The sequence below is a fragment of the Aspergillus tanneri genome, assembly GCF_003426965.1.
Source record: "Aspergillus tanneri strain NIH1004 chromosome Unknown AapTan_3_pilon_pilon_pilon, whole genome shotgun sequence".
Taxonomy (NCBI): Eukaryota; Fungi; Ascomycota; class Eurotiomycetes; order Eurotiales; family Aspergillaceae; genus Aspergillus; species Aspergillus tanneri.
The window spans coordinates 2,284,782-2,307,192 of record NW_022984630.1 but is presented as its reverse complement, the minus strand read 5'-3'; the positions used below and the strand labels follow the sequence as shown (position 1 = coordinate 2,307,192).

At 47.8% G+C, this 22,411-nt stretch overlaps 5 protein-coding genes across 5 annotated transcripts; all 5 read right to left on the bottom strand.

The window, feature by feature from the left end:
* Positions 1–1,805: 1,805 nt before the first annotated feature.
* On the bottom strand, positions 1,806–2,684 carry psf3 (DNA replication protein PSF3; the record flags this gene model as incomplete). The annotated part of the gene is made up of 6 exons (XM_033569237.1): positions 1,806–1,873; positions 1,932–2,040; positions 2,118–2,307; positions 2,375–2,433; positions 2,498–2,566; positions 2,643–2,684. The coding sequence occupies 6 exons, from the start codon at positions 2,682–2,684 to the stop codon at positions 1,806–1,808; spliced, it is 537 nt and encodes a 178-aa protein (XP_033428043.1).
* Positions 2,685–6,445: 3,761 nt separating this feature from the next.
* On the bottom strand, positions 6,446–8,628 carry ATNIH1004_004566 (putative PHD finger domain protein (Ing1); the record flags this gene model as incomplete). The annotated part of the gene is made up of 5 exons (XM_033569236.1): positions 6,446–6,504; positions 6,555–7,121; positions 7,179–7,387; positions 7,446–8,137; positions 8,254–8,628. 5 exons carry the CDS (start codon positions 8,626–8,628, stop codon positions 6,446–6,448), a joined length of 1,902 nt encoding a protein of 633 aa, XP_033428042.1.
* A 552-nt stretch (positions 8,629–9,180) lies between these two features.
* kgd1 (alpha-ketoglutarate dehydrogenase KGD1) lies at positions 9,181–12,593 on the bottom strand (the record flags this gene model as incomplete). Its single annotated transcript, XM_033569235.1, has 4 exons — positions 9,181–9,719; positions 9,780–10,153; positions 10,229–12,273; positions 12,366–12,593. 4 exons carry the CDS (start codon positions 12,591–12,593, stop codon positions 9,181–9,183), a joined length of 3,186 nt encoding a protein of 1,061 aa, XP_033428041.1.
* Positions 12,594–13,660: 1,067 nt separating this feature from the next.
* Positions 13,661–14,407, bottom strand: ATNIH1004_004564 (uncharacterized protein; the record flags this gene model as incomplete). The annotated part of the gene is made up of 1 exon (XM_033569234.1): positions 13,661–14,407. The coding sequence occupies one exon, from the start codon at positions 14,405–14,407 to the stop codon at positions 13,661–13,663; it is 747 nt and encodes a 248-aa protein (XP_033428040.1).
* A 2,236-nt stretch (positions 14,408–16,643) lies between these two features.
* Positions 16,644–17,334, bottom strand: ATNIH1004_004563 (uncharacterized protein; the record flags this gene model as incomplete). The annotated part of the gene is made up of 2 exons (XM_033569233.1): positions 16,644–17,024; positions 17,089–17,334. The coding sequence occupies 2 exons, from the start codon at positions 17,332–17,334 to the stop codon at positions 16,644–16,646; spliced, it is 627 nt and encodes a 208-aa protein (XP_033428039.1).
* Between the last annotated feature and the right edge of the window lie 5,077 nt (positions 17,335–22,411).

Sequence of the window (22,411 nt, the reverse complement as noted above, 5' to 3'; positions counted from 1 at the left end):
CCGGTTGCGGTGAATATGCATGCATATATATCTACAGTATTTATTGATCCATTCCTCCATATAGCAGCCAGAACTGAGACTCCGTAGTCGGTCGGAGCGCGCGGGCAGACGTCACCGATTCAGCCCCATCTCAATGCCAATCTTCTGCGGAATCGGTTTGCCGTACCGTCCCATGGTTCAGTTTGGGCCCGCGGATCCGCGGAGCCACTCTACCCCACATCCTCATCCATAGCTCGACAGCAGGTACATTGTGAGGAATGTGCATGGGATGAGTACCCCGGAGTGTTACCAAAGAAACCAAGAGGTGAATGGAGCCGGTTATAGTGGTTTATCTTATCCGCTGGTCAGCTTGGTATTCCTTACGGAATCAATCAGCAAGCGCCTACCTATGTATTGCATATAAAATAGCTGATTAATATTATTAGTATTTCGATTCCTTATATGGTATTTCTTGAGTGAGCATACTATAGCGTAAAAATAACTTCAAGTGTTCTTTTTATATATTTTTCTTGTATATCAGTAACTGGAGATTGAAAGACGGATATTTTATATGCACTAAGGGATGTGTTATAGATTATGTTACACAACAGTCTGTTACACTGTCTGGCGAAGTATACCAAGCCTCACTGGGCAAAGTGCAGGACGCTAATGCGGGTTGCTTACCGGTGGAGACTGTAAATAGCAGAAAGCCGATCTATTCCGTACAGAGTAAACAATGGGAATCAGACTATGAGAACATATACTCCGCCTATATTCATTTCCAATATATTCACTCTCCTACTGGACTTCATTCACACCATGACCTTGGATTTTCACGATAAAGTTTATCTCGTCATTATTGGAGCCACCGGAATGGGCCTGGCAACGGTAGTAACACTACTCTATTGGGGAGCTAGTATACCCGTGAGTGACATCAATGAAAAAAAGCTCCAGGAATTTTACACCAGCCTGGAACTGCATCAGAAACCGAAGATCTTGACAAGTGTAGTGGACATGAGAGGTAAAACTGCCTTTCAAGCATTCGCACAGCGGGCGGAGTCGCATTTCCTCAACTAGATGAAGTAGCAAACTTTTGCGGGAACAGGAGGCCACGTGTTAGGAACCGAGGCGATCTGGCAACGAGCGAGCACGAGTACGATTTCATTGTGGATGTAAACGTCAGGGTTTGTTCAATGTCCGTTCTGTGGTCTTGTCACCGGGGCTGTTGGAAAGTGATGCCGGCGTGGTCCACATTGCGAATGTGTCTTCGTTAAAAGGACAGAGCTGTCTTTGCAGTGTCCAAGCATGATAGGTTAGGCATGGTAAGGAGCGCTGCTAAGGAAACAGATGGATAGATCCGGGTGAACAGTGTCGTACCTTATGAATTTCTTCTCTTCTTTTTCTATCGTGCGTCTATTGACAATCCGACAGCGGCATGGTTGACACCCCGATGTATCGAGCAAATCTGGCCCGCGACGGAACCGCCCAGGAAATTGCCAACGTGGTGGTTTTCTTGCTCAGCAGAGAAAGCAGCTGTGTGGCCGTTGACGCCTGGAGCGTGGATGGAGGCACAAATACCTAGGCAGAACCTGTTTACAATCATAATGTACTTGTATTTAAAGTTATAGACAGAATGGTGGACGCTGCTTCGCTCCGGTACACAGCCAGAGCTGATTTGTATGTCTCAAGGTGGATTACCGCGATCATACACCAAAATGAATCACTCCATGCTATAACTCCGCTGACGCCCATGGTCAGATCCCATCCTACATGACATGCCCCATAGATTCGATAGCAGACGAGCTCAGCTCCGCCATGCTTTATTTTCATCTTTTTTTAGCTTCTCCGGCCCAGATTCGCGTCTCTTTAGCACTATCATGAGCCACTCGGAACACTAATCCAGAGTCTCGTTAGACATCAAGCACAGCTACAAACCTCCTTGGACAACTTACATTGTCGTTCAGTCTCGTCAAGACCTCGCAGGAATTCAACGCCGTCACCGAGTGCCCCTCGCGGGTTATGCGCATGGTCCGCAATCTCTGCGGCGCGCTTCTTAAATGTCTAAATGAGCTCGATCAGTCAAGGTATGTCCAACAAGCAATAACCATAACGCAAAGTCAAAGAAATCAATCCCATACGTTGCTCAGAACTTCCACCATTTCTTCCTCTTCGAAGAGCTCCAAAACTCGCTCACCAAGGCTGTAAAAGTGAGGAGCCAGCGAGCGCAGATCAACGGTCCTGGGATCGGCCTTCAATGCATTCATCACGCGCTCCGACAAGGGGGATGGGAGATCCAATGAAACCAGACGCGAGGTCCCCAGCCGGGCTCTTCGACAGGATTAGACATTCGACACGAGTCTATTTGGATGGACCAGGACCGCCAGGCTGAACTCACCCGATCGAGAGCATTTCACCCAACCATAGTGGGAGATCGATGCGGGTTCCGGCTTTGATCTGGCCCCCAGTTAGGCGGAGAATGCTCTGGATAGCGTTGTTTGGTTGATTGATTTGGACTTACGTTCTCGCCTGGATTACCCTCTAGAATGCCAAGCCCTGGTACCTCGAGCTCAAATGTGCAGGGTAATTTCTAGAGAAAGGACAATGAGGAGAGAATCTTTAGCCTGGCAAGTCGATAGGGGCGGGCATACTACCCGGATCCATACCTGGGCGTCTGTGAGAATAGAGTCAATATCATAGTATGACATTTTGCTTGCACGGGGCCATGCAAAGGACTGGCAACGCCAGATCTTGTTTCGCGCGTCGCGCTGTCACGTGCATTGTAATTTTGAAGTACTACTTGGGGTAATTTACACTGCAGTATGGTACCGGAAGCGTTCGTCCCAAAATTGAATCTCCTGATCTATATTAGACAAGATCTCTTCTTTTCGACCGATGGCGTTAGTGATGTTCTCTCGATCCATGATTTTCTCGTCTAGCGTTTAATTTTACAAATATTTCCAGAATAAGCGAATTAATTCTTAGATTATCACGTCCATTCCTACGAAACAAGACGGAGTATTAGACTCATCCATGACCTCATTATGCAGCCAACAGTGCCTTTGATGGACTAATAAATAAACACTACCCTACACTGCAAGGTACATTTCCATACGGTCAGAGAAATTCCATCAGGCCAGTTCCATGTACAGATAATCTCTTCGATCGGATTCCTAAAACCCCAATTTTTTAGGTACGGGAGTCGCTTCCACCTACTGTCGCGCTTCCTGCAGTTTCTGTCGTGTGATCTTAAAAATATCGGGATCGATAGATGCCATGGCACGACTTCCTGGACGTACTAATGGCATTGAGACAATAATTCGGCTTCCTGAGTATTGCACAGTCGCCAACACCCCAACATTGGCCAACTCATCGTCCCATGTCTTTGCAAGTCCCCATTGAATATCTCGACTGCTGCCGAGCATGGTGGGTCCTCACGCATAGGCTTGGATTCAGGAGGTACGGCAGGAAATCCGTGGAGCATTACGTGGCGCAGTCGCTCGATTTCCCTGTCGAAGGGACCAGGAAGAGATTCTGATACTCCAGCAAAGAAGTAAAATTACTCGACCGCTGGGATTGCAATGTGCGAGAGACCGTAGTCGAGGATCGCGGTTACCTGAAGGGAGTCGGGATCGTAGAGGGGTTTGATGGGCTCTGCGTGTGCGTGTCAGATATCTCGTGCGTTTCTTGAGCTGCATTCTCTACGTGCCCAGATTTCCTTGCATGAAAGTTGGATGATTGGTGGGGAGATTTGAAAACAGCTCATCTGCTCCATGGGTCACGAAATTGTCCAGCCGATCTTTGAGAGCCCTGTTTCCCAGCAACGTATATGCTCGCATCGGTCAGAACGCATTGAGTTGCCAGTCCAGAAGACCTTTGTACATGGCAGAGATGGAAGGGAAAGGCCATCCTTTGCAGTGGAAACTTGGTGGTCCTCCACAGATTTCCCCATCTTGGTCAAAGGCACAGCCCCCAAAGCCTGTCAAGGTTTCAGGTGTATACACCTGAAATGCCTCCACTAGCTCAGCTATCTGCGCGCCTATTTAGAGGGAGGGGAAATCTTTAGTAAGGTTTTCACCTGGAATGTACTCTTTAAAGCTTCGCATGTAAGTGCTATTGCGGCTAATAAGTTCTCGGCACGTACAGGTTCATTGAATGTGTTAAAGGGCCTGAAGAAGTGGAATATTAAATTGACGGTATCCTTTGGTATGCGAGCCGTTCCAGGCTTTGGAGCTTCATGGCTGTGTCCCTGTCGCAGGGTGTCTTGGGTCGGCTCGGACAAGTCAACTTGGTCTTCCAAGTTGCTTCGGCCGTAGCCAAAGGAACGGATGGCAGATGCCTCGAGAGCAAAGTCTCTGTGCAGAATCTCCCTGGCAAAGAGTTTGATGGTCTACAGTGGCGGGGGCAGACATACTGGAGTTGGTAGCGGAAGGACTTCTGGATGGCTCCACCGATGGATACAGAAAGGACTTTGGACCAGTCATGAAGTTTAAGAAACGATTGATGTTGTTGCCTAGTGTCTCTGATTCGATCCTTACATGGTTTATGGTGACAAAAGATACAATACGCCGCCAGCCTTCCTACCAACGGATCCACACCAATTGTGAGTTCTTATTCATTTCCACAGAAAGCAGATTCGCAGCCTCACTCAGCTTCCTAGTATGATTCTCCAGAGTTGCACCAAAATCACGACGTGCATGTCTGTTGGAGAACCTGGGCCGCGGGGGCTCCGCAGGGCCAACGCCACCATTACATTGAATCATCTGACAGATGAGGTTAATATAGTGATCTAGATAAGTTTGGATCGTACTCTCGGAGTCCTGGAACGTCATGGAGTCCGGGTACTTGTCCCAGTAGATGTACTTCCGCACAGATCAAGCTGGTGGAACACCACGTCAGCCCAGTTCCCAATATCTTCGTTATGCGCCATCCAAAAGGGCAAATTTGGGATCAACGGGTTGGCATCCAGAATGCCTATGGTAACCGTTATCATTAATCTGAACTGTCCTTCCAGAAAGAACGAGTCTCGTCGTTGGCTTGATTTCCCCCGGTACTCTAGCCACTGTGTCTCGAAACTCGAATTCAATGGGAGCTTCTCTTCTCGGTGTGTATCGTTGGTTGGCATCCAGATAGACTAGGCTTGGCTGTAAGATTGATGGGCATGGCTGGAATCATGTTCTCATACTTTTGTTTGGTTGTAGACGAGTCCGTATTTAAGGAGAGGTAGGTAGCTTACTCCTTGTGCTTCTCTTGCAATTACTTTAAAGTTATTGCAGGAATAAGCTTGGTTGAGCTATAAGCAATGGGACCAGCTAGCGTACGCTAAGCAAACTACAAGTAGCCAACTTTGTTGGGGACTGCATCGGTTGTAAATCCGACTGCTGCCGACAACGAAGCTCACTGGAACTTCAAAATGTGGATGCCTGGCGTATCACTTGCCTGAGTCAGAAGCGGCTGGATACTTTCAATTGAGAAAAGGACCTGACTAATGCCCTTTTCAGATTGGCAAAGATAGTACATACTTCGTACGTATAAAAGTCTCCTGCTTAAGCTCAAACGCTAGCTGTAGCTCCACTGTCTACCTTCCACGATCCCGTCATCTGGGTGCACATAGTGTAGTGGATATGGCTCATGGTGCGATCTGATATCCTCCCTACTTAAGAGGATCACCCACGACTACCTTGCGGTTATCAAACGAAACCCGTAGCGGCCTTGCCATTGCCCAGTCCCGAATGACATCAAGATCCCGACAGGTATGCACCACTTCCACCACCTCTTTCGCCATCCGTCTTGCGTATCTCAAGTCCAGGCCAGGGGTGCGATGATCGCATTACACTGCTATTATCAGCCTCTTTCTTGCTCAAGCAAGGCTTCCCGCTTCAGGACACTCCGCCTGAATCAAGTGGTTTACCAAGGACCCCCCTGAGAAGTGAGAGGTATGAAAACCATCTCTCATCTTTTCGAAACGGGCGGTCCCTTTACGTAGAACCCAAGGGTGTGAGTTATTCTGGCATGGAGAGGGAGGGGACCGACCTTGAAGTGTTGATTATGTACCTTCGTTCTTGATATTGTCTACGGATCTGTGAATGCTTCCCAAAAAAAAAAAAAAAAAAAAAAAAATCGCAGAATGGGTTAGAAATATAGGGATAAGAATCTGTCGTGCCAGCTTGATATTTGTAAACAAGTTGGGGAAGAGTCGAAATAAAGTGAATAGAGGCCTTCTGATTAGGAACAAGAGATCATGTACCATGTGATGGATAGACAGAATTAGGAATCACTCAAAAAGTCAACCTATAGTAATTGTAGACACTTTGAAATCTACAGGCATATTTATATCATAATCCCACACGAAAAGACAAAACTGCCGTGGTCTATATACACCCTAATCAATTGTACTCTTTTAGTGACCTAATTCCAAATGATCCTATATGGCGTTCTCACTGGCATCTTCGTTGTCTATCGTCTTCGTCTACCGTCCATTTCGACCGCGTCGCATGTTATCCTTGCACTCATTACAATACCATTTGACTGCATCATGTTAATAAAAGCATTTCAATCTCCAATATGATAGCACTCACCGTTTTTGCCCGGAGGCTTGGTCAATCCAACACAGGACAAATGGAACCATTCTCGGGGGCATGCGTCATTGTCGCACGCAACCATTTCTCCGAAACTGATCTCATTGCAGTAGCAGTATCGCGGCTCTCCCTCTTCGTCCTCGTCATCCCCTTCATGGAGAGATTCTTCCTCTTCGGACGGAGCTCTCGGCTGCGCCACCGGCGTGCTGCCATTCTTCTTCTGGGATCGCTTGGAAGGGGCAGGGTCTGTACTGCGTGTAGCCCGTACACGCTGCTGGGTACTCTCTGAGAACGTTGTCGTGACAGGTGTCGATGTCTTGGACGATCGTCCCTTCGGTGCTGTGTTCAACGCGGGTAACGCTGGAGTTTCCGCTCGTTCAATTGATTCGGTAGGCTTGCCGTCTGCGTCGTCACGCTTGGTACCAACGGGTGCCGAAACCTTCGACACGGCCACATCCACAGCTTCACTGTCTGCCTCCCGACGTTGGTTATCTGGGTTTGGTGCTGGAACCGCATCAGCTCTGGAAGCAGTCTCTTTGGGTATCGCCCTGGCCTCCATTGGCTTATCTGCATCGACCCTTGTGTTAGAAACTACCGGAGAAATACCAAGTGCTGGAAACGTACTGTTACTAGCCACACGGTTTGAGGTCGAGGATGATGGTCTTTGGCGGCCATTAGTAGTTTGGTTTGCATTTTGTTGAGCACGAGACGACTGCGGGCGAGCTGGAGCAGCTGGTCCTGGACTGCCTGTGTTCCGTGGTATGGTTGCGGGCCCAACAACCGGTGACGGTGCCAGAATGGGAGAATCTGTAGAAGAAACACCGGTATTGTTCCTAATAATTGCACAGTCAGCCAATTTCACTTCATAGACATTCTTTCCAGTCTCCGTACCTTTTGCGTGCGGCAGCGGCATTCGTATTCGGTGCGCGGGATCTTTTCTTCGTAGCATCAGGTCCGTCCTTGGAGGCCGCCCGCCCGGAGGCATTGCTGCTGGCGGTCCTCTCCATTGCAGCCCCCGTATCTACCTGTGGCGGCCGTTCGACCTTGCGACGTTTCGTCTGGCCAGACGTACCACTGGCTCCATGCGCATGACCAGCAGTAGACGCATCGCCTGTAGCAGCACGTACTTTACTCGACTGTCCCTTGCGACTGCCACCAGTGCGCACTTCATCAAGATCAGAATCAGCATGTCCTCGACGCTGTCTCCGTGCCAAGACAGCTTCCCGTCGGGCTTCGCTTCGTGATACGGCTTCTGCCTCCTGAAGAGCATGGACTAAATCCTTGTTTGATGCGGCTTCCCGGCGAGGGCGTTCATTGGCAGCAGCCTTGGCGGCGGCATTTCGATTCGAATAAGCCCAATGTGTAAGGCTACCCAAGCGCGCCTCATCGCTTATCTCGCCTGCAATAAAGGGAAAGATAGTGTCTAGACGCAGAATCTGACGGTCCAGCTCATCATTCGCATTGGAGATCACATGGTTTTTCTCGTCCGCGGTCATCATCAAATCCGAAAGGGTATGCCGTACGCGATCAAACAGAATCCGACGGTTTCTACTCTCCTGGGATTCTGGCGGCTGAGATAATTCCTAGTAAGCAATGACGGTAATCAGCAAAATCTCTATATAAATTACTGCACCTTTATTTTTAGCTCTGCTTTAAAAAAAAAAAAAAAAACCCACTACAGGCAAAGATCCTCGCGAACCGCACCAGCAATGACAGGTGCCGGATTCGGAGGAAAAGGAACAGCCTGAGATTCAGAAGAGGACTTCAGAAGCTGGAGTAAATTGTCCTCCAAAGCCCAAGCTTTAGCGTCCACCTCCTTCAGCAACGAATTGTGTCGGCGAAACTCCCGGGGTAGCGCGGCGATGGCGTCTGTGAAATGCGTGATTGCCGGATAGAAGCCATGGGAAATGGGCGGCGTAGGAGTTGCATCGGCCATTGAAGAATGTCCATAGGCGAAGGACGAGCGACCCTGAGTCTTGGAGGTCCGGGATGGGTTCGTGCGTGTCTGACGCGCCGACTGGCGAGAATTGGAACCCTGGGAAGCGGCCGCCGTGGGGGGGAAAGCGGAAGACATGATTAATGGATGAAAGAGCCTCAAGCAGACTCAATCAGGGAACAGAGAGCAATCACAAATGACGGCTGACTGAGGCCTCAGCTGCGGGAACATGGACAAGGGACAAGGGACAAGGAGAAATGATGGAATCTTGCGGTGCGGAGAAAGACGCAGACGAGAGGCCTTCTTTCCCCTTTCGGACCCGCATCAGGTGATTGGTGCCTGATAGCCACAGTGCTGACTCAGCCATCGAATAAAGAAACCGGTGACGTCATCAACGCCTTTCTACCAAACTAATAAATTCTCCTGTAAATGAAAAAGAAAAAAGACACATATCGATAATATACCAAAGTCCTTAATTTACATGCATGGAAATAAGAAAAACAAACAGGGACACATGCGAGGTGTAGACAGGCCATACCATGCAACATGTGCCAGAGACAAAACCGGAAATGCCAAAAAGCCCTGGCACGTTATGCAGAGTGAAAATCTAACATAGGAGACGAAATGACTAGTTACTGCGATTTACTCCTCATTTCATATGACACCCGGGACATGCTATAGCATCCCAATCTACTCGCCCTTCAATCGATTCTGGTGAACAGTGAACGCATCTTCAAGGAATTCCTGCTCTTCCTTCAAGTGAACTGACTTGAGACCCGAGGCCACGGAGGCGCTGGGTGCGCGACCAGCGTAGAGAACGTGGCGGCGGTTGTGGTGCTCAGTCTGGTTCAACAAGGTCTCGATACGAGGCTGGGTGTAGCTCCAGGCACCGGCGTTGAGGGGTTCTTCCTGAGCCCATACGATGTTACGGGCATTGGGGTAACTGTCCAGGTTTTCCTTGAGCTGGGCCCAAGGGAAGGGGTGGAGCTGTTCGACACGAGTGATGGCCGTGTTACGGATGCCATTGGCATCGCGGTGTTTCGTAAGGGCAGCGTACACCTGGCCAGAGCAGAGGATAACCCGCTCGATCTTCTCAGGCTCATCGATCTCCGCGCCGTGGGCCGGGTCAGGGATGATCCACTGGAAGTGAGAATCACCCGTGAACTCCTCAAGGGAGGAGCGGGCAATCGGATGACGCAGGAGAGACTTGGAGAAGAAGATCACCAGGGCTAAAGGAAAGTGGAAACTGTTAGCTGGGTACAGTTCATTAGGGGCCATGTGCTACTTACGTTTGCGGAACTGGCGGTGGATCTGGCGACGCAGGATATGGAATAGGTTGCCCGGCGAGGTCATGTACGCAATCTGCATGTTGCAGTCCTGATGCTGGCGGTCGAGCTTGTCTTGGGAGGGGAAGACACGGGGCTCTTCATTACAGAGTTGCAGATAGCGCTCCATTCTACCCGAAGAGTGCTCGGGACCCTGGCCATCATAGCCGTGAGGCAGAGACAGCACGAGGCCAGAACGCTGCAGCCACTTGGACTCTCCAGCAGCGATGAACTGATCAATAATACACTGAGCATTGTTGGCAAAGTCACCAAACTGAGCCTCCCACATCACAAGCGCATTAGGCGAGGTCAAAGAGTAGCCATATTCAAATCCAAGTCTATCCAGGATAACAGTCAGTTCGCGTCCGAGATTGCAAAATGTTTTAAATTAGGGGGAAGGGGGTAAAACTTACGCTCCGAATTCACTCAGAGAGGAGTTTGAGATCACAAAGCTGCCCTGCCCGTCGGCAATGTGTTGTAGTGGGGTATATGTGTTCTCGTTCTCCTGGTCGTGCAGGACGGCGTGGCGCTGCGAGAAAGTACCACGCTCAACATCCTGGCCGGAGACACGGACGTGATAGCCCTCAGAAACAAGGGAGCCAAAAGCCAGGGCCTCAGCGGTAGACCAGTCAATGTTCTTGCCTTCGTCCACGGCCTTCTTACGGTTCGCCAAGATACGCTTGAGGTTGCGGTGCAGGGTGAAGCCTTCCGGAGCATCGCTGACCTTATCCGCCACATGTTTCAGGAGAGGAACTTCAACACCGGTAGGGAGGTGCGGCAAGACCTCGGTCATCAGTTCCTTGGGGGTCTTGAAACCGTTCCATGCGGAGGTCAGCCATTCCTTGCCGGTGGGCTGGTAGTCCTTGCTACGATCAAAGCTGTCAGTGAGCATGCCCCAGACCCATTTCTTGTGCTCATCAATATCCTCCTTGGTGAAGGTACCCTCGGCAATCAGTTTCTCGACGTATTTGTCCAGCTGGTTCTTCTGCTCAGCGATACGCTTGTACATCAAGGGCTGAGTGAAGGAGGGCTGGTCAGTCTCGTTGTGGCCCTGCTTGCGGTAGCAAACAATGTCAATGACGACATCGCGCTTGAACTCGGCACGCCAGTCGGCAGCCACCTGGCAGACGTAGTTGACCGCCTCGACGTCGTCCGCGTTCACGTGGAAAACAGGCGCATCGATGGACTTGGCGATATCCGAGCAGTAGGGGGTAGAACGGGCAAAGCGGGGATCCGTGGTGAAGCCGATCTGGTTGTTCACAACGATATGGATCGTTCCACCGGTAGAGTAGGCAGGCAGGGAGTGGAAACCCATAGTTTCGTACACGATACCCTGGGCAGCGAAGGCCGCATCACCGTGGAGCAGGACACCCATGGCAGAGTTGAATTCCTTCTCATCGTTGTTATAGTGCTGGATGGAGCGAGTCTTTCCAAGAACGACCGGGTCTTCGGCTTCCAGATGGGATGGGTTGGCGACCAACGACAGCTGGACCCGCTTTCCGGAGGGAGTTGGGCGCTCGAAGTTCATACCCAGATGGTACTTGACATCGCCGGAGCCTTCATCAGAGGGCTCGGCCGACCCCGCGAATTCGCTGAAGATGGACTCGTTGGGCTTCCGGACGACGTTGGAGAGGACGTTGAGACGACCACGATGGGGCATACCAATGACGATGTCCTTGACGCCATAGTCGACACTGCGATCGATCAGGGCCTTCATACCAGGGACCAGGGTTTCACAACCCTCCAGACCGAAACGCTTGTCGTTGGGGAACTTGGTGGCAAGGAAGGACTCAAAGCTGTGACTCCAGATCAAGCGATCCAGGATGCGGCGCTTGTCATCAACCGAGTACTTGTATGGTTCGGGGATCTCGAAGCGGTCGCGGATCCAGTCGCAGGGCTTCCGGTCGGGAATGTGGATATATTCCACACCATACGAGCCACAGTAGATCTTCTCACAAGTAGCGATAATCTCCCGCAGGGTCATCTTCTTGCGCCCCTCCGTCGCAAAGCGAGGCAGGATGCCGGGGCCAAGAGTTAATTCTTCATCCAGATCACGCTCGGTGAAGCCGTAGTGGTCCAGCTCAAGCTCCTTGGGCTTGTTGTAACCAAACGCCTCCGCCTCGCCGCGAATGCCCAGAGGGTCGATCTTCGCCTTGTGGTGACCACGAGCCTGGTAGGCGCGAACCAGAAGCTGGACCTTCAGATGATTCGTGACATCGGTACCGGCCGCGAGGGAAAGACCGGCGCCGGGCATAGTCTGCGGGACACCACCGGTAGGGGTGGGAACGAGTGTCGGAGGGGGTTGGAAGGCCTGGGAAATGGGCATATTGCCGTCTTCCATGTTTTTGAAGTAGGTCTGCCACGAGATGTGGACACTGGATGGATCTTTCTTCCATGCTATGTACATCTCATCGATATAGTTGGCGGTGCTACCCTGAAGGAAGGAATCATTGGGGTCCTGAGACAAGGAGAAAAGCGCAAAAAACATGTCAGTGCACATCTTCCTTCCAGTTCGAAGCAAATACATCGCGGGATTCCCATAGAACTTACCACGCCCGGTTCCGCGCCCTGGGCGGGCGCGGCATAGTGTCTCCTGCCATTCGAGAAGCCGTCAACAACGGCGAGAGGCCGTCTCGCGGCCACGCCAAATTTTGAGCTCTGGCTAGAAGAAGCAGGTCTAGCGGTAGAGGCAAGGGAGAGGGATCTCCTGCAAGCCGAAGTGGCAGCACCGCGCAGCATACCACTGCTGGTGGCCTTGACGGCGGCAATACGAAGCATGATGGAAATTTCTAGACGTGAACGAATACAAGTGGTAGATCAGCACCGACAATTAGGGCAGTCAGGAAAAGATATAAAATCTAAAGCGGGATGGATATTCTAAACACCCAAACACGTCAGATGCCATGCATTAGTTAGTCAATCATCGGTGCTGGCCCTGCAGCTGCCGAAAAGTCAGGCGGACCAAAGGAAAAAGACGCACCGATGTGTAACCGACGGAAACAGAAAAAGAAAATATAAGAAACAGGTGTCGACTAATATTGCCGTAGCACCTGCGCAGAAACGGGACTCATCAGAGTGCGAGCAGCACACACTCGACAGAAATAAGAGAGGGGAGCGGAGAGAGACAAGAGGATGAGGTTGTAGCGAGAAAGAAACAGGAGAGAGAAGAACAGATTGGGCGTGAGAGGTTTGCCGAGATCTGCGCTACGGCTATGACGGGGACTTGGATGCTGTGGCTGGGCTGCAGCCACAGCAGCTGACTCACCCCCGGCACCGGGCCGACACAAATGCCTCACTGTAAAAAAGGGCGGCGCTAGACCACAAACGGCTGTACTCTGCCACTGTTGGGCCTAGGAAAATCCCGCGGGCGGGATTTTGCGGAGCACGTGGCCAATCAGGTGAGAGTCGATTACTTAAGACAGGTTGGAGGTTATGCAGCCCTAAGGCCTAAAGGCATCCACGAGGATACAATACTTGTTAGGTAAAACAAGAAAAATTTTGAAAAATGTTGGTAGACCGCATGTTCCAGGCTGTATGGAGTACAGCGTGCTGCTGGAAATACAGAGTGCTGCTGGAAATACAGAGTGCTCTAGTGATCATGGACTGGTTACATAACCACCTACATACATCCCGATATCTATATCAATAGTAGACCTTTTATTCCGTCTAGTAGGATTCTCGACTTAAAGTGATTACCAAACAAGTGGATATTCTTTAAAGTATACCAGGTAGTACGCTAAGGCAGATCAAAGAGCTGAAGAATCAGCGAATGCGATTCTAAACACCGAAAGATATCAGTAGGATATCAATCTATGGAATTTAACAACTACATGCATTGTAGGTGCTTAGTTTTCACTACCCTCGCTATCAGACTCATCATTCGACTCCCTCTTCCCAGCACAATCCCCATCCAACTTCCCATACACCATCACCGCCGCCAAGCCCTTCTCATCCTCGTCACTCGGCCTCCAATCGCCTTCGATATAGAACCGCGTCTCCAACCCCCGAGCCATATACCACACTTCAGCCCAATTTTCCCGACTGAACCGGCCCCTCAGCTTCACCACGTCGCGCATCTGTCCATCCTCCCATCCCCGCGAATACGTCTCTACCCGGACGACAACATCCGGCGCCAAGTACGCCGGCAACACCAACACCTCCGTCTCCCACACCACCGTTGCGGCCCGTACATTCTCCCTATCCTCCGTCCCATACGTGCGTGGAAACTCCACCCCCAGCACCGCCGAGTTCGGCGGGTGCAGATGCCCCACGCCGTACGTATTGCTCATGAACTTTGATGCGTCGTAGAACAGGTGGTTCCAGAGGTAGTAGATGCGGTTTCGCCAGGGGGTATGTAGTGTATGTGTGTCGGGGTTCGGGTTTGGGTTCGATTCTTCGCAGCGCTCGTTGTCTTCTTCTCCCATCCATATATCTTTGTCGGAGAAGTCGGCGCAGGGGGGTGAGCGTGTCCAGGCCAGGCGGAGGCGGCGGGTGACGGTCTTTTGGGCGGTATCCCCTGTATAGTTGACTTTCCGCACAGTGACATCGGTGACGTCGGTGACGTCCCAGTCCCCGTCGAGGGTGGAGTACATTTTGGAGTAAAGAGGGAGATTTTTCCGTTCCTGTCGTTTGGAATGCGGATAGTGAACAAGTGCGAGAATCACATATGACAGGACACACTTGTCATGTGTAGGTTCCCGGTAGGTCTTTATAGCTCTTGTCACAGTCGGATCACGAAAAGGCCCCGTGGGGTCCAAAACGGTCTATGATGTGCAAGCTGCAGATGAAACGGACCCCAGTGAGGATCCTTTCCTCCGCATCGGCATGAGATTGATGGGCTAAGAAATAATAAAGAAATAACTTAGTTAGTATAAAAAATATTAGCTAAGCAATACTACCAGATCTAACTACTGCAATATACCACCTCTTCAGTCGCTCGGGATCTGCATGGAAAAGCCAGGCGCCCCATCACCATAGAGAATAATAACAGTCAACAAACTGTTGTTGGAACATCGGGTTATCCCTCTGCTCCGGGTGCGGTCTGCACTGTCTTAGTCAGCCTCTGTTATGTAACTTATTCCAACTAGGGATGTGAAATTTCAACTTTTGATTCTTTCATTCCGAAATTTCCAAATTTTCGCATGTTACTTAGTAAGTAATAGTTAGCCAATAGAAGGTGTGGAACAGATCATCCTATTACTGACCAAACCTGAAGGAGTAAAATAAAACCACGTGATTGAAAAACTTTCGAAAAAATAAAAAAGTTTTCAAAAATTTTCAATTTTTGCTTGAAATTTCGAAAATTTGAAATTTTTTCTCATCTAATTCCAACAACCGTCTCCGATCACCTGACGACCGTTACCACCTAGCAACCACTTCTTTGGTTAGCCACCAGCAGAAAAAGAAAGCGATACAGTCACATATAAATAATATAATAATTAAATTGTCAAAGGCTGAACCCGTAGAACCTACAGGTAGGTTATGTACAAGAAGGAATCGTTGAAGGAGGGAAGAAAGGAAGAGGAAAATGAGCGGTAAACAAACAAGATGGGGAGTCACGTGACAGGGATCGAGGGCCAATGGGCCAAAGGGGCCGACAGGGACAGAAGGGACAGTAGGGACAGTAGGGACAATAGGGACAATAGGGACAATAGGGACAATAGGGACATTGGCCCGAGAGGTCAAACGGGCTCTAGCCCTTTACATAAATTTTTGGTAAACTGATATAATAAATATAAAGAAGATATATGGCTAATTTTGTATCACGGAACCGGTGGCACTGGGGAAGCCGCATTTGCCTCTCTTACCAATTTACATTTATAGGTGCTTCTTCCACTTTGATCTTACCTTTACTATCAATACCTTCTTTTTTCTTTACTGCAGTAGGTTCATTGACCTTCTTCTTACCTTTATCAGTCTTCTTAATATCATTTTGAAGTTGTAATGGAGCTTGCTTGGCTGCTTTCTCTTCCTCTTTCTTTCTTTTTTTCTTTCTTTCTTTTTTTCCCCTCTACTTGTCAGAGGCTGAACCAGTGGAACCTATAGGATAGGCTATGTACAAAAAGAAGAGAGAACGGGTAAACACGAAATGGGGGTCACGTGTTATGGCCCGTCGAGGACTAGTAGGACCGAGACGTCAAATGGGCTTCAGGACTATAGCTTTTTTTCTCTCCTATTCTTGCAAATACAACTATCTTTGGTTTGTTACTACATCTATACGTCCATGCAATCTCTAGTACGCCAGCCAAAAAACCACGGATACTCAAAATATTGAGGAACATTCCATCATTTGTTTATACAGGTACGCAAAAGTTGTACAATAACGTTCACCCACTGCGATAGAACTGAGAAAACTGGTTCACAACAAAGTCATTTAGGGTGATATAGTTGCTACAACAATTGCATTTCCAGATATCAAGTTTAAAATCTTAGGTGTAGATCCTCAAAGCAAACAATGCTTGCTGCTCTATGTTACTTACTAAATCGGCGAACCAAGAAAAGCCTAGTCGAGAACTTTGTTCAGCCAATGCAACCCTCTATAAAGTTGTGGCTTGGGCTAGCTTGAATCCCATCGTTGACAGTTTATGAAGGTAATTAGAACACCATTCCGCTTATTCAGCAATATATATTGTGTGAAGTGCAAACTAGTATTATAATAGCAGTCAAGCATCGTATAGTCTGTTAACTTCATATCACAAAGAGCATTAAAAGTTGGTGAATGTTCATTTATACTAAACACAGCTTCCTTGGTCAATTTAGAGAAACATGTCTCACCAATTACAATACAGCTCACTTTCTCCTGAATCTGTCGAAAACTAGCACCAGCTCTTAGTTTCTGGCCTCTGCAACTACGAATGGGGCAATGCTCGCCATTTTTTCCCTCGTCTCGGTCAGTTCCCGCTGCGGATGTGACTGCGAAATAACCCCAGCTCCCGCTTGAATCCACTGATGATGCCTATCTTGGAATACAGTGCGGAGAACAAGCGCAGCCTCGAAGGACTTTGTATCTTCCAACATAAAGACAGCTCCTGCATAGAGCTCCCTTGGTTTTTTCTCGAGGCGCTGAATGGCTTCAATAGCTGCCTGCTTTGGGATACCAGATGCTGTTATGGACGGAAATGCAACGTTAAAAGCGTCCCATATATACTTATCGGGAGATAGATCTCCCGTCACACGGGATCCGAGATGCTGAACGCTACCACGTTTCGACTGTCATTAGATCTTGGACTGTAGTGGTGTTTGCTAGACAGAGCTGACTGAGTTCATTAATTACTTCTTTGACAGACATCACGTGTTCGACAATCTCTTTGGGATCATTAAGTAACTCCTGGGCTAATGCTTCAGCCTCCGTTCCGATGCATGATCGGGTGCCGGCTAATGGTTCTGCGGTAACTTTCCCATTATCAACTGATATTACCAGCTCAGGGCTAAAGCCAGTAGCCTCAAAGCCCTCGTGACACAATGAGAAGCTCCTTTTAGGATTGTTTAAACGTCGGCCACAGAGCAGGGTCGCAGGCATATCCACCCTTTCCTTGAGCTCCACTGTTCGTGATGGAATCACTTTAGTATACATGCCTTAACGTATCTCTGATAACGCTTCAGAAACCTGATCAATGTACTCGTTTGCTTCATCTTCTGTGTCAAATGACTGATTAGGGCTAGGTTCAAAGCGAGGGCCATGCTCGATCAAGTCACAGAGCTCTCTCACTTTGTCGCAGTCAAAACCTTCACTGTTATATTCTCTCGATAAAAGCTAACTTCAATGTGCGGCACCATCATACTTAGTAGCGGCCACTTACCGGGGTTATATTGTACCCCACGAATATGGGCAGCGTAGTTGAATGTGGTTTGGCCAAATATTTTCATTCCATGTTTAATATGATCCGAAATAAATGTTCTTCCAATATCTTCAACTGCTCCGTGGACCTGACAAACTTTCTGAATTGATCCGTCATATATAGTCATTGTCTTCCCTCTAGAGTCCAGAAAAAGTGACGAGCGGCAACCAATGCCTATATGACAACAACCCTCGCATTCGTACGCGTAATAGTCATGGTCCTTGTGCTTTGCCAGCACAATGCACACTGTCTCTAAAATATCGGTTCGGCCAGGGATGGGGGGAATGATTGTATGGGAAGCCATTGTATTCGTCAGTTGACGGTGGATGGCGATTGATTGTACAAAGAGAAGGGAGAACAGGAAAATTTACTTTCTGAAGAATCTCTATGTTGACAATAAGTCACGTTAAATATTTACAAATGAAGGGATTTTGTTGAGCACATTTTACCTTTTATCTAAACTGATGTTCCTACATTAAGTATGCTTGGATCATGAGAACGAACAACTAGGTTCATTATTTCAATATTACTGCTGATCAGTTCCCAGAATTTAGCCTCGTAAACTTCATTTAACATACCGATGAAGCGTCATTACCTCACTGCCATGTAAGCACAAACTTTCAATGTTGCCGCCTAGGCTGTGATGTGTGCATGTATAACTGAAGTGTAGTGGATACATTAATCACTTAAAGTCTTTCTGTTGGTCCTACTACCTAGCCGCCCTAGTGCTTGCATTATTTCCTTGTCCTATCATTGCTTTACTAGTTTCTTTGAGCAACTTAGAAAGCAAGGGTGAGTGGCTGTGAGACCTGGAGGTAAGGGACTCATGATTCTCGGCAGTGTGACAGTATACAATAGAGTAAGAGTGTTGTATACTGAATGCACAATATATGACTTCTCTGTTCGGGATACATTCAACCAGCACATAGGACACAGACTTAAACAATGTGATTGGTAGCTCTATAGTAGATTCATGTACTGGGATGACTGGCGTACGATTATGAGTCAGCCTGTGATCAAAATAGAGGTTAGAAGACGTAATATGAAGCACGGAATAACATTTACTTCCCAAAAAACCACGTGTGACGGCGCTGTACAGCCTTTCTATATAAAGCGAGAACAATTTAAGGACTCTGTCCTTGTATCCTAGTGTTTTGCTCCTGGCGCAGCGGTTTTCTTGATCGAAATGTTCCCGATCATGTAGGCCGTAACACCAGGTATATAAATATAATTTTCTTCCTGTCTCAGCGTGACAGATCTATTCGCCTTTAAAGTGAATTATAGAGGAGCACATCAAGGAATGATGCCCAGATAATGTAGTGGCAATATAATAGAGCTTCAGTTCTTTTTATCAGCTGATACATGACGTGTTTAGTGCAAACTTTGTTCAACAACAGGTTCTTCATACAGCCCAGCATTTCTACCTTGGGGTTTATTAAGGTTCGAATATCCCCTAGTGCGTGCCGCAATATCCCTAGTCTACTTGAATTGCATCTCCAGTACAGAATATATGGCATTGCTATCTTTTATTCCCCCCCTCCCCTTTGAGAATCAAGGATAAGTACAATCAATGGCGGGTCAAAATAACTATGTACTAGGAAGGAGTGTATCCGACTCTATTCGGTTAGTCAATCCACTCAATCAGCTGTGTTCTAGAGTCGAACAACAGTTATATGACACGATACTCCTAACACCAAGAAGACTCGATGCACAGCATTTGCTTTGGAAACTCTACAATGACTATGAATTGCATCCTCGCATTCCCGTCACAGAGGGCATGAAGATAGCTGATCTTGGGACCGGAACAGTGTATGTATCCTGTATAACCTAGGGTTGGTTCTCGCTTTGAAGTTAACACGGAACATCCAAAAAAGTGTCTGGATATTTGATGTTGCTAGGCAGCTTCCAGAAACAGTCCAGCTCCATGGATTTGATATATGTGACAGCCAGTATCCCTCTAAAGGGCAGTGGCCAAAGAATGTTACACTTGGACTTCTAAATTCCCTAGAAAATCCACCCAAGTCACTAGTTGGTCAGTATGATGTAGTACATCTTCGCATGTGGGCAAGTAATTTTCGAGACGGCGATACAAGATCGTTAATCTGTCACGCGAAGCATCTATTAAGTGAGTCGAGTTCAACTACCCCATAATACATGGCTTTTTTACTTAACATATCTGTCCATAGAGCCTGGTGGGTTTATCCAGTGGAAGGATGCAGACCTTGTGCACCAGCAGGTTGAGGGAGATAGAGCAAAAGCATTCGAAGATAGAATGAGAGATTTGTTTAAGAGGGTAAGCCTCGACTATAGGTAGGTCTCTTCCTGAGCAGAAAACGGAAAGAAATGGAACTGGGATGGTTGAATATCGCACACTAATAGACCGGATAATACAGCTGGGTGTACAACTTAGCTAGTCGCCTGGAACAAGAGGGCTTTCGTGTCCTTGAAACAAAAAGGAGCAGGTTTCCATCTCACCTGATGAATCTATGCACATATACTTATTTATTGGCGCTGCGAGAAATTATCCAAGGTATCAAGAGGGGTCTGTCTCAAAATTTATTGCTTTCAATTGCTGAGCATGAGATTGTCCTCTATCGTTTGACCACACAAGATAGGCATGAGACCGTCTATAACTGGTCTCCAGTGATTGTTCTGGCACAATATTAGCTTTTCAGCTTTTACTGGCTTTTTTACGAAAGCAGGCGTTATGTGGCAACAATTATATGCCCTGGAGCTAATAAGTTATTTTGACTTCTGAAAAATCTCGTCAGGCGTCAGGAACTGTATTTAGAATCTAAGGTACTGAATAGGATAGGAATTACTGAGATCTATTTGAATGCATGTAAAGATTCAATAACACCAATAACAGGTGCTCTTTGGCCAGACAATAGAATTCAAAAATGTCATGTCTCCTTGCTTAGGGTGTTGAGGGTTTGACAATTAAGTTGAGCCCTTTCTTATTCCTTTTACAAGTTCTCTCAGCCAGCCACGACGTTGTATGATAAGTCCAGTCAGTTTATGTAGACATATGTAGGACAGAGAGTGCATGCACGTATGCAGCAGGGAGCTTAATAAGAAAACCCTCTTTAATCAAGTGCAGTTAGGCCATGTGCACTGCATTGCTTCCATAACTTGTGCTTTGCCTATTTCAGGCTATACCTATAACAAATCAATAGAGCTTGGTTTCTACCACTACGTCTTCTGGCCAAAAGGGAACATTGTTTGAACAAACACAAAACTACTATTCATGGCTATATAGTGATACTAGAACAGTATCCCTGATAGCCGGACTCGAGCGACATTGTAGACATTCTGGGATATTGTTGGTAAGTTTCGCATTTTCCTTAGAAGAGGGTTAACAAAGAAGCTCCATTGTCTGAGTATGTGATAAGTAGCGTTTTGTTGAACTTCACGGTCATTCAGAGACACTTTGACCATATTGGTTTCAAGTGTCCCTGTATTTCAGCTATCCTCGGCATGTAAATGTGCATGTACATACCGTGGATCAATGCGGCAAACTTGTTTCTAGATCGCCGAATTCTCTGTGATCTAGCCATTCCAATCTGCATGCACTGCTCCCAGTCAAATCGAACCTGCAAAGGTTATGGCCTCCGTCTCTCCTGACCAAATGCGAACAATGCTAGGCGCGCTGTGGTGGGAAGGTCACCACTGCATAGTAAGAGAACGGACCGCGCATCTTCCGACATTCGGTTGGTAAATATATAAACCTGGAATATAGAATTGCACAACTGCCTGTTAGGTTCGGGGTCGAGCGGTAAGCTTGTTTACTATACTAGAGCAGTAAAACGAGCAGACAGACGAAAACGGTACAGAATTAGCACAGCCTGTCCCATCCTCCTATTCCCTTTAATCCATTCAAGTTAGAGGTTGCTGATAATTACTTCGTACAGTACTGTACGTAGTCTATGACATTTTGGCCTAAGAAAGCAGCACGCGAAGCTGACCAACTCCAACACCTTGCTGGACTGGGTAAACTATCATTATATCCTATCACGCTTGTCTCTTACACTGGCATCAGCACAGATCGGAGACTTTGTTCTCCCTGCCCGATGCTTGCGCAGAGGTTTGTACCCAAAAGCCATACCTGTCCTTTGCAGGTACATGGTTTCTAATCAATCCTATTAGCTCTCTCATCTAGTTCCATCACCCTATAACAAGATTCTAGTCCTCTCATAGATGTTTGCAACACAATATCCGCAAAAACGCCACACACCATGTCCGCCAAAGGTCTTGATAATTACAAAAGCTACTTAAAAACCCTCAGTTGAGGATCCGAAGTATTTCCCCATCGGACACGACACCCAGAAATGGCCCCGGTAGGATAATGACCGTGGAATTATTTCAATTATCTATGCTGGTATATCTTAACCGAGCATCTGAAACCCTTCTCGAGCTTACAGTTGAAGCTGAACAACATGTTCAAAGAGCCTTCGCCATATTGTCTAATTCTTGTGAGAGGTATACCGTCCTCGATCTTATTTCTAGAACGGAGAAGGTAGCTTCGTCATGATCCCTTCTCATGGTGAAAAAGATGGTCCAGGCTATCTGGAACCAGGATGATCTTGCTGATGGAGAGATGACTATTATCGGAGTACGGCTCTTATCTACCGCACCACCATTAGGAAATGTCTTTCTTGTTAGTTACCGGAATACGGTATAGAATGTAATGGCGTAGTCCCTGTTCTTGTTTAATCAAGCTTTGTGAAACTCAGAGTGGACATATTTTTGGGGGCCAAT